This window comes from Salmo salar, chromosome ssa11 (genome assembly GCF_905237065.1).
Source record: "Salmo salar chromosome ssa11, Ssal_v3.1, whole genome shotgun sequence".
NCBI classification, from domain to species: domain Eukaryota; kingdom Metazoa; phylum Chordata; class Actinopteri; order Salmoniformes; family Salmonidae; genus Salmo; species Salmo salar.
In genome coordinates, this window is record NC_059452.1 from 63,614,383 (window position 1) to 63,627,133 (window position 12,751).

Consider the following 12,751-nt stretch of genomic DNA (forward strand, 5'->3'; position numbering starts at 1 on the left):
CGTCTTTGTGATTTTTCCTCTGTTTGCCGAAAAGGAGATTCCCGGTTGGAATATTATCGCTTTTTTACGAGATAAATTGCATAAAAATTGATTTTAAACAGCGGTTGACATGCTTCGAAGTACGGTAATGGAATATTTAGAATTTTTTTGTCACGAATTGCGCCATGCGCGCGACCCTGATTTACCATTTCGGATAGTTTCTGGAACGCACGAACAAAACGCCGCTATTCGGATATAACGATGGATTATTTGGGACCAAACCAACATTTGTTATTGAAGTAGCAGTCCTGGGAGTGCATTCTGACGAAGACAACAAAGGTAATAACATTTTTGTTATAGTAAATCTGATTTTGGTGAAGGCTAAACTTGCCGGGTGTCTCAATAGCTAGCCCGTGATGGCTGGGCTATGTACTTAGAATATTGCAAAATGTGCTTTCACCAAAAAGCTATTTTAAAATCGGACATATCGAGTGCATAGAGGAGTTCTGTATCTATAATTCTTAAAATAATTGTTATGCTTTTTGTGAACGTTTATCGTGGGTAATTTAGTAAATTGTTAGTAAATTCCCCGGAAGTTTGCAGGGGTATGCTAGTTCTGAACGACACATGCTAATGTAAAAAGCTGTTTTTTGATATAAATATGAACTTGATTGAACAAAACATGCATGTATTGTATAACATAATGTCCTAGGTGTGTCATCTGATGAAGATCATCAAAGGTTAGTGCTGCATTTAGCTGTCTTCTGGGTTTTTGTGACATTATATGCTAGCTTGAAAAATGGGTGTCTGATTATTTCTGGCTGGGTACTCTGCTGACATAATCTAATGTTTTGCTTTCGCTGTAAAGCCTTTTTGAAATCGGACAGTGTGGTTAGATAAAGGAGAGTCTTGTCTTTAAAATGCTGTGAAATAGTCATATGTTTGAAAAATTGAAGTTTTTGTATTTTTGAGGAATTTGTAAATCGCGCCACGCCTATCATTGGATATTGGAGCAGGTGTTCCGCTAGCGGAACGTCTAGATGTAAGAGGTTTAACCATTTGACGTTGACTAGGTTTAGGGTAACGTGACTCCATTCAATTAATTGATTTTAACCTTACTGCAACTGCTGCCAGTCTGTTCTTAGGATTCAGTATGTCAAAGTAATTTCCTGGAATTTTCGTCTCTTTAGATATTCCTGAAGTTTTATCATGTCCTCAATTTATGTGACTACAGTTCACTACTATCCTTGAAATTGTACTTGTTTGATGTCAGATTAAAAATTCTCTCCTCTGGTGTCTTTCATCGCACATGCTTTAATTCTTGTTCAGTGTCACACACATTAGCTTCCCCTTCCTTCCTCTATCGTATGATCTGTATCATCTTGAAAGCTATTGAGCCCCTAGACAATTTGTGGTATTAGATGATGAGGTATCCCTGCCTGCCAAATTAAATGTATTTCATAACAGCACCTGTGCAATGAATGATTCCATAGACATCCATTGGTTTGCAGAGCTGTCTGCATACCAAATATCTCTCCATTACTTGCAGTGACTCATCATGCATAATTCAAATCACTGGGCCTTTACGCCATGTGTTTGATCCTAGGCATGAGGTGCTATCAAATAAAATATACCTCTTTTGATCAAACCTCTCTTTTAAATGGCATAAATGTACTGTAAAGTTTAATATCAATATACAGACACCCAGATCCAGAGGATGAGAATAGCCACTTGACAGGAGGCCACTGTACTGACCCAAAGATACCATTACCGGTATTAAATCCTCTTGATGATTGAAAAGAGTAATTTGTTTGTCAATGGGAAGTGTGGCATTGACTGGACCTTTTTGACTCTGGTCCTCCTCCTGGTTAAACTCCCCCTTGCTTGCTCTCTCAGATAGCAGTCTTTGGATTGTCCTCCCAGCCTATTAGCACCGGGGGGGAAGAGCTTAACAGCTCACCAGGGGATGTCTTTGTAGTGCTGCTCAGGATCGTTAGGATATTGTGCTTAAAGCCAGCCATGAAAAGTGTGGATTTTGTGACCAGTAATAATCCCGGCTCCTCTTGCATTGTGGCAGATGTGATTTGAGGGCCAAAGCAAATACGCATGGGCCGTGTGACAAACAGGACAGGGATTTTCTACAGAGGTGTAGTAAATAGCAGTGGAGGCTACTGAGGGGAGGACGGCTCATGGTAATGGCTGGAACGGATCGAATGGAACGGCATCAAACACATGAAAACCATTTGATACCGTTTCACTGATTCCGCTTGCCATTACCACGAGCCAGACCTCCCCAATTAAAGTGCCACCAACCTCCTGTGGTAAATAGAGCATTCATTGTGCTGTGCATTTCTGAGCTATGCTTCTGAATGATGATAAGCTGAGCTGGTTCTGTGTCCCATGGATTAGCAAGAAATTGTACACGCTATTGATATTCAGCCCGTCCAATACTGTTTCTTAACTTAAAACCTGTTGAGGACAGGCGGAACGCCTAGCCAATATCCAATGGAACAGCGTGGCGCGAAATACAAAACCTCAAAAATCCAATAATTTCAATTTCTCAAACAAACGACTATTTTACACCATTTTATAGATACACTCCTCCTTAATCCAACCACATTGTCCGATTTCAAAAAGGCTTTACAGCGAAAGCAAAACATTAGATTATGTTAGGAGAGTACATAGACCAAAATAACCACACAGCCATTTTCCAAGCAAGGACATGTGTCAATAAAACCCAAAACACAGCTAAATGAAGCACTAACCTTTGACGATCTTCATCAGATGACACTCCTAGGACATCATGTTACACAATACATGTATGATTTGTTCGATCAAGTTCATATTTATATCCAAATCAGCATTTTACATTGGCGCGTGATGTTCAGAAAATGTATTCCCACCAAAAACTTCCTGTGAATTTACAAAAATACTCATCATAAACGTTGACAAAATACATAACAATTAATTTAAGAATTATAGATACAGTACTCCTTTATGCAACCGCTGTGTCATATTTTAAAATAGCTTTACGGAGAAAGCACATTTTTCAATATTCTGAGTACATAGCTCGCCATCACAGAAAGCTATACAGACACCCGCCAAGTTCGGGGCAACCTAAACTCAGAATTAGTATTAGAAATATGCTCTTACCTTTGCTGATCTTTGTCAGAATGCACTCCCAGGACTGCTACTTCTACAAGAAATGTTGTTTTTGTTCTAAATAATCCATATTTATGAACAAATACCTCAGTTTTGTTCGTGCGTTCAGGTCACTATCCAAAGGCTAACGCGCGAGCGCAATTCGAGACACAAAAAGTCAAAATGTTCCATTACCGTACTTAGAAGCATGTCAAACGCTGTTTAAAATCAATCTTTATGGTATTTTTAACATAAAATTGCGATAATATTCTAAGCGTATTCATTCAAGGAGAAAAAGAAGGCACAGCGTGCTCGCCGACCGCGCATATCCAATCTCTTTGTCCACAGGCAGTTCACTCAGTATCTGAGCTCCTATACTCTGCCCAGTGACAGGCGAATGCTCAAACCACTTTCTGAAGGCTTTTGACAGCCAATGGAAGCCTTAGAAAGTGCACCGTGACCCCACAAAAACTGTAGTTTCGAAAGGGACTAGAAAGAAGAACTACAATTCTCAGATCCTCAACTTCCTGGTTGAATTTTTCTCAGGTTTTTGCATGCCATATGAGTTCTGTTATACTCACAGACACCATTCAAACAGTTTTAGAAACTTCAGAGTGTTTTCTATCCACATCTACTAATAATATACATATTCTAGTTTCTGGGAAAGAGTAGTAACCAGTTTAATTTGGGTACGTTTTTCATCCGACCGTGAAAATACTCATCAAAGTAACGTGTATGAAGATATGGTTTTGAATAACTTGGTGTATTAATACATGTATGAAGTACAGTAGTTCCCTAAAGAATAGTCTTATGGAAATTAGTTTTACCCATCTGAAATTAAGGATTCCCTGTGGGAAGAGACTCTTTTAGTGCTAATACATTTTGATTTAAGACATTAAGACAGATTTAGCTCATTTATGTCCTAATCCTTTTTTGGTTTTGAGTGAATTGCCCAAATGTCAGAAGTCTAAGCTTTTATTTCCACACAGACATGCTCAAAACATGCATCTGTGTCATATTGAATTTTGAGAAAAGAAGAACATCATGCTAGCTCTGAAATGTGCCTCTGTAGTATGAACAATTAAGCATGTAGTATGACAAAATTGTATTGTGTTTTGATATTGGGTTATTTTAATGGAAATATTACTTCACAGATTTTTCCTTTTATTGTCATTCACGCCAAATGATGGACGATATCTGGGAAGAGCCATAAAACAATAGCTCAATCCCCTTGGGACGGATCATATGTCTATTTCAATGGCTCCCACCCCTTTACAAAAAAAACATACCCATTTTTGTATTAGCATAATCAATGGTCTAGTCTGAGAGGTTGAGAGAGAGAGCGAGGAAGAGAGAGAGGCCAGAGCCGTCTGCTTGCCTGTGATTCGTTGCCATTCCTCATAATTGGATCAAGTACAAACTAGTTTAGCTGTATGCTTTGTGTTTAGCCTGGGAGCAGATGCGAAGAGTGCGTGGACATACCAAAAAGAGAGAGACCGAGTGAGTGGGAGAGAGAGAAAAAGAGAGAGAGAGGCTAAAGGGGAGAGGAGGGGTGTGGAGAGGAAGAAAAGGGGAATATCCTGACTTGGCCATTCTTCCGAATTGTGCTTCTCTCTCTCTCCACTAATGATCTGTTTCTCTGGACCTGCTGAGATGATTCATCCCCTCTCGGCTGCTGCTTGAACACCACAGACAGACAGCATGTCACTCCTGCCACTCCTGCCACTTGTGCCTGCTTGATCTGTCCCAGCCGCTAGAGCCACATCCTGCCCGTAGCGTTTACACAGCAGCTGGCTCCACTCTTCAAGTCCTCAGTTGAGTGAGCGCCTACTGATTCCACCCAGCGAACTGCACTGAACTCAACTGGATCATGTCTTCTGGGCTACTTTTGTTGTGCGTCTAAGCTGTGCTGAATCTGATGCTTCTATTTCGGTACTTGTTTTGTGAACACATTTCCCATGAGAATGCTGAGAGCGTGAACCTGTGAAGAAATCTTTCTCCCTGTCACGCAAGTCTTATCGGTTTATTTACCAGACGTTAACAAGGTAAACCTCGCACGGCTCTGAAAAGCATCCTCCTTCTTCATCTCCCACCCAACCCCCACCATGGCGATCCGATAATGGACAACACACTTTACAGTACCCGCCGCAGCCAGCTGCTGTGTGCTTTGAGTTGAGTCCAGAGGTCCTTCTGTCTGAGAGAGAGAGAGGGAGGATGGCGGAGAGTGTGGAGGCGGAGGACTCCTCCACCGGGCTGGTTGTCCCTCCCGGATCAGCCTCCCTTACCCACTCCTGCACCGATCCTAGACGAGCCCCCGAGGAGGCGCCGGAGAGGGCTGCGGCAGGTGGAGAGGGCGGGGAAGAGGGCACCGAGGGAGGCGGTGACAATTGCGATGGAGTTCGAGCCGGGCCCCTGGGATTATTGGGCTTGGCAGGGACCTGCTGTGTGTGCATAGAGATGGAACAGGTGCGCAGTTGCCTACGCTCAGAGAAGATCTGCATCCTCCCCATCCTGGCCTGCCTGCTCAGCCTGGCCCTCTGCACTGCCGGCCTCAAGTGGGTCTTTGTGGACAGAATCTTTGAGTATGAGCCGCCCACCCACCTGGACCCTGATCGCATGGAACAAAACCCCTTCATCATCATTTCTGACCCCACACGGGATCTGCCAGTGTCATTTCCCCACCCCTCCCCTGTCCCCATGCCGACGACCACCACCACAGGACAACCTGAGGTCATAGTAGAGGGGAAACCCACCGGAGGACCCTTTGTACCCCAGTCCCCCAGAGTGACTCAGTACACCCCTACTTCTGCATTGACGTACCGCACAGACCCGCCCACGCAACCTGGACCCCCTAACATCCCAAAACCAGTGAACAAGGGAACACCAACCCCCTACATCCAAACTACTGTGGAATCTAATGACGTTATTCTCCCTAAATTCTGTAAGTACGCCACACTTTGTATTTCCAATGAAACCATGTGGTATTTTCATTTCTTCTCAGTTTATTTTACTCTCATCTTCAGTAAATATGTTCAGTTATATTAGCCTTGGAAGTTTAGACAAGAAAGGATTCTGAAGTTTAATGTCGGATAAAGACAAACTCACAAATATTCACTAGGGTAAGCATGTTTTTTTTAAGGGAACCAGATATTGTAGTCAAATGAAGGAAATCTACTGTCAGTTGATGTTGAAATCAAACATCAGCATACTGGGTACAGACAGAAAGGAGATCTCCATGTGATACGATTCAGTGAAATAGTTTGTATACAATCCTCCAGTGTACAATACGCAGCCTTAAAAGGCCATTACTTCTACGTGTTTTTTTTTTTTTAGCTTTTACAACTTTATTTTTTTCCTATTATGCAACTCTATGCTGAGAAGGATAATGCCTGTTGCTGAGCACTCTGTCTGAAAGCAGACATGCTGTGACTTGCAGTGTAGCGCAAGTGGCCATGACTAAACCTCAGAAGAATTACCAACCTACCTTGTTGTGCGCAAGAAACAAAATCCCTTTTGAAACCACCACAGGCTATTACTAGTAAACAACCAACTATAAACTCAACAACTAGCTACTATGGCATAAACATGCCCCTTACAGTCCCACACACCACATTCAATACAGTTAAACACAAGCATGTTAATACCATGGTGTTATGTCAATTTCACTCAGCATTTCACCAAAACATGTTCCCATCTGCATATTTCAAATAAGCACAGGGGCCCCCAATGCTAGCCGTGCATTATTTCCATTTCATATGAAAAATCATTAGCTGATGATGCACGTCTTCCTAAAACTAAATGCTGTGGTGCCAGAGAGACTTCCTCCTGCCAGGCCAATGCTCCATTTCAATGTCAGAGCCTGCTGGAGGCTAATTGCTTCCAATCCCAGTAATGCTATCTGCCATGACTTTTGTCCTCTTGCAGCTTTATTCCCCATTCCCTACAAGATTTCATATATGTTTTTCTCACCTGTCCTCATCTTAATTTGACTAGTATTGTCTCAACAAAATAATCTTGCAGCAACAGGATTTGAACTTTTAGTCCAAAATGTTCTCAGCAACAAAAGAGTGATCAAATAAAAATTCTACATCTGTATTTGACTCTTGTGGTGTAGCTGTGGGTTTTTGTGGCTGCCTGCCCTTGATGCATTTCTTCATGCAAATGAGACTTTCAGTGTAATTAATTCACACTTGACAATTGCCTGTTGGAGATGTGATGAGTAGATTATAGATCTCCATCTGTTCGAAAGGCAGGATATTTGGTTAATACGCCTGCACTCTGATAGCTGACGTGTGTGCTCGGTTTAGTGAGCAGAGAGATGGGAAGGTTTCCTTGTGTTTTTGACACACCCATGACAAAACAAAAGCATTGGCATTGAAATCTGCCAATCATCAGCACAGATTAAAGTTTAGAACTGTATGTGCAGCTTCGCTTAGAAACTATGAATGCCTCACATCAATTTAAGTTTTTCGTAACTCATGCATTGATGACGTTTATAATTTATTGGCTTGTTCCACCACAACAGAGGCACATTTTAGAAATTGAAAGACACAGGTGGTGTGTTTGCTTCGTATGCATTCATTAATCAAATTGAGGGCTGCTGTGAGGCAAGATACTCACCCCTTTTTTAAGCTGCATGATCAATGTTTGGGATTTAAATTGGAAATACGATCTGCTGCTTTGGTAACCCCACACCGAATCAATACCCAGAGAGCAGGTCAGCTGTCCAACCAGGAAGCACAGTGAACGTGATAGTGATTTGTCGCATTATTTGACACATTGAGCAAATTAGAAAATGTGAAGGAAGCTAACGAATACGCCAATACGGATGCCATGTCAATCTGTATAGAGGTCTATCAAAGTTGTGTCAGACATTCCTATGACTGCATGTGTGTATGAGACAGTTGGTGTTGTCGGCGACCTACAACACACCTATAATTGTTCTGCAAAAAAAAAGATATATACAACAATAACTCAATGTTGCAAGTACATGGCATGCTCTTGCTAGTTGACTGTAACATACAATAATACAATTGGTGCACCCTCTTAATCACAAATTGTAATGCGCTTCCTTTTCCCTAATTGGTATTTCCTAATAGTAATCAACTTTGCATTTCATTAAAGTTTGGGTTGAACTTAGAAATGTTTAATTCCATTGTTTCAATTCCCTTGCCAATTTCGTTTACCCACATGAAAAAATACTACAGTTTACTATAGAATATTATAGTACTTACTATACAATTCTGTAATAGACTGTAGTATACTGGGAGACTTCCGGTCGGTCGATCGAAGAAGATGTGTTTGAGAGAGGTCCCCATTTAAACTTTATTTTTACATGCCTCTGTTAGTTTTTATGTAGATGTATCAGTTGGTTATATTCTTTTAGAAAAAAGAACTGCTACAACCAACATATCGTTGAAGGTCGAACCAACTACTCGAATGCCGAAAATGGCTGCCGCGGCCAGCCCTGATGCAGAGTTGGAGGCCTTTACTATGACCACACTTGTAGCTGAGCTAGCTAAACAAAGAAGTAGCCTAAAAGAGGATATGGCTTGTCTCCTCAGCACTTCACTGGCACCTCTCCAAACTTCCATTGACGCCTTTCGAGAAACGGTCAACACGTTTGGGCGACGCCTCACTACACTAGAAGGTTTCTCCAGTGACAACACCAAGCGTATTGCTGAGCTAGAGGCAGCTGTCTCTCATATGAAAACGGCCAACACAGCTCTACTTTCCAAGGTAGATTTGTTGGAGAATTATGCCAGAAGGGAATACATCTGGATCATTGGCATCATGGAGGGAATTGAGACTGGAGTGAATTTGTCTCTGACATGCTGGTGGGTAACAGGACAAACCGCCAGAGCTTGACCGAGTGCACAGATCCCTTACCCCCAAACCCAACTCAGGGGAGCGGCCTAGGGCGATCATGGCCTACTTTTATCATTACCGAGACAAGGAACGGGCAATGTGCTGGGCAAAGGAGCATCAACCAAAATTCTGTGGCCAAGATATACGATTCTACCCGGACCTGAGTGCCAATATCATGAAGAAAAGAGCTGAATTCAAGAACCTAAAAACCTGTCTCTACAAGAAGGGGATAAAGTTTCAGTTCCTACACCCTGCCCGTCTTTGTGTCTTTTGCGAGGGAGAGACCCTAATTTTTGACACACTGGCCGAGGCTAAAGCATTCTATGTCTGGCACGAAGAGTAAAGTTGATAGAAGAAGCGACCCAGCTGGCTAGCCATGGCGGGAGGAATATGTGGCTGGCAATGGACTGATTTTCATGACATCCACTTAGATATTACTTTTCACGTGAAAACAATGTTTATTTTTCTTGATCTGGGAGAAACCGATTTATTTTATTTTGTTTTATTTGACTGAGATTAGTGGCAGTGTTAGCTATAATACATCACAATCAAATTGGCTGGCTAGCGCGAGCTGGCTGGACATACTTGACTGTTTACTATCTGGCTAGCTAACGCCACATTTATATTGAAATGTATTTTTACAATGTAACAAGATGATTGCTTAACTCCAGGAGCACCCAGGGAAATCTTTATTACGTCTTCACTTGGCTGAGAAGATTTCAGACAACAGGGACATTTGGCTGACTTGCTAGCATGCACAACAAAAACCTGAGTGCTCAAGCACTGACTGGGTTATTTGAATGTGGCGGTGGATTTATCTGAACACTTCTCTACCATTTCTAGTGGCTAGCTAGCTGAGATATAGCTTGACATATGGACACCTAGCTAGCTACATCTAGAATCAACTGAACAAAGACCTGTATCCATGTAAGTAAAAGTGGCTAGCTGTCTAGCTTAGCTGGCACTATTAACACATGTTAAATAGCCAACATGGGTTTGTTATGTTTTGTTTGAACTAAGTTGGCATTAGCAAGTCTGTATAGACTATTTACTAATGCTACAATCTCAGAGTTTGACTCGGGTACATTTCTTGTTTGCATTTGCTTTCATGTGACTGTAATGCATTTGTTTGATTGAGTGGGTGTTTGGATATATTTAGCTTTCGCTTCAACCAAGACTCTGACATTGGAATATTTTGGCCTTCGTGTTTGTGGAGTGCGTTCCCTGCTGTAGTCTTTGTGGTCGTGCTGTGCCTGAGTATCATATTTTACTCCCTGTGGTCGTGGACACATTTGCGCAGTGTGGCTGAGGGAGCGTGGCATGGAGCGCGCCCATAACACAACCCATGGGCCCGAAGTCTTGGCCAACAGAAGCATTTTATTTGGCTATTTGCGTTTGTTAAAGCCAATGGAGGATGTAACTGATCGACTATTGAGTGCCACTGTTAATATTTGAGTTCAAATTATTTAAAACTGGCGTTGTAAATTATTCTGTTAAAATCCGATCTGAATGGGAAAAGGAACTTGGTGGAGAGATCACTGCTAAAGTCTGGAATAGTGCCTTACTTAGTTTAAATGGAAGCTACTCTTGTGCCCGGCTCAGCCTTATACAGTCTAAGGTAATATTTATGGTACATGTGACAGGTGTAAAAGCTTCTTGGCGGACTTGACCCACATGTTCTGGTCCTTTCCTCATCTGGCAGACTATTGGTTCACTATATTTAAAACCCTTTCTGAAGCATTTGATTTAAAGTTGCAGCCTAGTGCAGAAATTGCTATTTTTGGAGTACCAAAAAAACAATCCTTCTCTGACCTTTGCCTCCCTGTTAGCCAGCAGAAGGATTTTAAAGGGTTAAAAATCTATTGATCCTCCCTTAGCCTCTCTTTGGCTCAAAGATCTGATGCTGTTCCTAAAATTTGAAAAAATTATGTATACCATTCGAGGGTCAACCACCTAATTGTATTCCACCTGGGACTCGATGATATGCTATTTTGAACAGCTCCAAACACTTCCTCCAGATTAGTATTCTTGGCCCCACCCCCACCCCTTGAGGTTACTGCTATATAGGCCTATAAGATCACCTAATCACCTGACATTGTTAGGCTATTACATTTTGGCTTGTATTGAAGTAACATTATTGTATACTTTTGTTTTGTTTTCTGACATGTAACTCAAGGACTTTCCCTTTTTTAAATGTGTTTGGAGGCATTATGAGGGGGGACGGGAGGAAGGAGGTCGAAGGGGAACAAAAAGGGGGAAAATGTACAATCTCTTTTTATCTTTAATTATTACAGTTTTTAATGTCCCGTTGGTAGGATATATGTGCTTGTAGTTTATTATCGAGCGATTGTACGTTGGCCAATAGTACCGATTGCAAAGGCAGATTAGCCACTCGTCGCTGGATCCTCACAAGGCAACCCGAACTCCTTCCGTGAAACCTCCGTATCTTTCTCCTGCGAATGACAGGGATGGGGGCCTGTTCGGGTGTCGGGGGTAAATCCCTCTCGTCCGACTCATTAAAGAAAAATTATTCATGCAGTTGCAGGTGAGTAATCGCTGTCCTGATGTCCAGAAGCTCTTTTCGGTCATAAGAGACAGTAGCAGCAGCATTATGTACAAAATGAGTTACAAACAATGTGAAAAAACAAACAAAATAGCATGGTTGGTTCAGAGCTCGTAAAACGGCAACCATCCCCTGCTGCACCATCATCATACTCCTGGTAAAGCAAAAACCAAAATGTGCATCCCTTGGGTTCCCAAGGACCGAGTTTGGGAAATGCTGCATTATTTGGTGAAGCTGTATTCTTACGAAAAATGAAACCACAAAGGTAAATATGTGTGTATTGATTTATGGTGCTGTCAGGTGCTAACTATGTCACCTTGACTGGTTTATTATTGATCTTTACAAGACAATGTGAGAGAAAATATTCAACTAAGTTTTGCTATTGATATCCAATTTTAAGTCAAGGGGAAGGTACAATTAAATCACAGCCTAGATTAAGAAAGAAGAATACTACCATTTCAAAACAAACAATCATAACTCAGGGTCATAGAGAACACAATTAGATTAAATTTGAAATCGAGATAAATTTGATCTAGGTAAAATTCTATGGCTGAAGTGAAAGAACTGGAAGAGGGAAGGCTGAGAAGAACTCGGTCTAATAAAATGACCTCTATGACATGGGATGTATTTTCCTTCAGTGAACTTTCCTTGACAATGCACCAGGGCATTAGTTTGTTTCAACTGAGCTAGTTCATAAGTTGGCATAAGCCTAGCTCTATAACAAGAAAGAAGCTTCATAACTTTACTTTTAAATTATTTTGACTGCAATGGAAATTTTACCTAGATCAAATTTATCTCGATTTCAAATGTAATCTAATTGTGTTCTCTATGACCCTGAGTTATGATTGTTTGTTTTGAAATGGTAGTATTCTTCTTTCTTAATCTAGGCTGTGATTTAATTGTACCTTCCCCTTGACTTAAAATTGGATATCAATAGCAAAACTTAGTTGAATATTTTCTCTCACATTGTCTTGTAAAGATCAATAATAAACCAGTCAAGGTGACATAGTTAGCACCTGACAGCACCATAAATCAATACACACATATTTACCTTTGTGGTTTCATTTTGCGTAAGAATACAGCTTCACCAAATAATGCAGCATTTCCCAAACTCGGTCCTTGGGAACCCAAGGGATGCACATTTTGGTTTTTGCTTTACCAGGAGTATGATGATGGTGCCGCAGGGGATGGTTGCCGTTT

The 12,751-nt window shown here is 41.4% G+C and overlaps 1 protein-coding gene across 4 annotated transcripts in view; it reads left to right on the forward strand.

The window, feature by feature from the left end:
- The first annotated feature begins 4,457 nt into the window (after positions 1 to 4,457).
- Positions 4,458 to 12,751, forward strand: part of LOC106562892 (pro-neuregulin-1, membrane-bound isoform) — a 104,176-nt gene continuing 95,882 nt past the window's right edge. For 2 of the 4 annotated variants that reach the window (XM_045689827.1, XM_014127963.2), the window contains exon 1: positions 4,461 to 6,061. In XM_045689827.1, the coding sequence (XP_045545783.1) occupies positions 5,335 to 6,061 (727 nt within the window). In that variant the 5' untranslated portion in view covers positions 4,461 to 5,334. Of the gene's footprint in view, positions 6,062 to 12,751 lie in introns of all 4 variants that reach the window. The other 2 variants (XM_045689829.1, XM_045689826.1) reach the window with 2 other exon arrangements.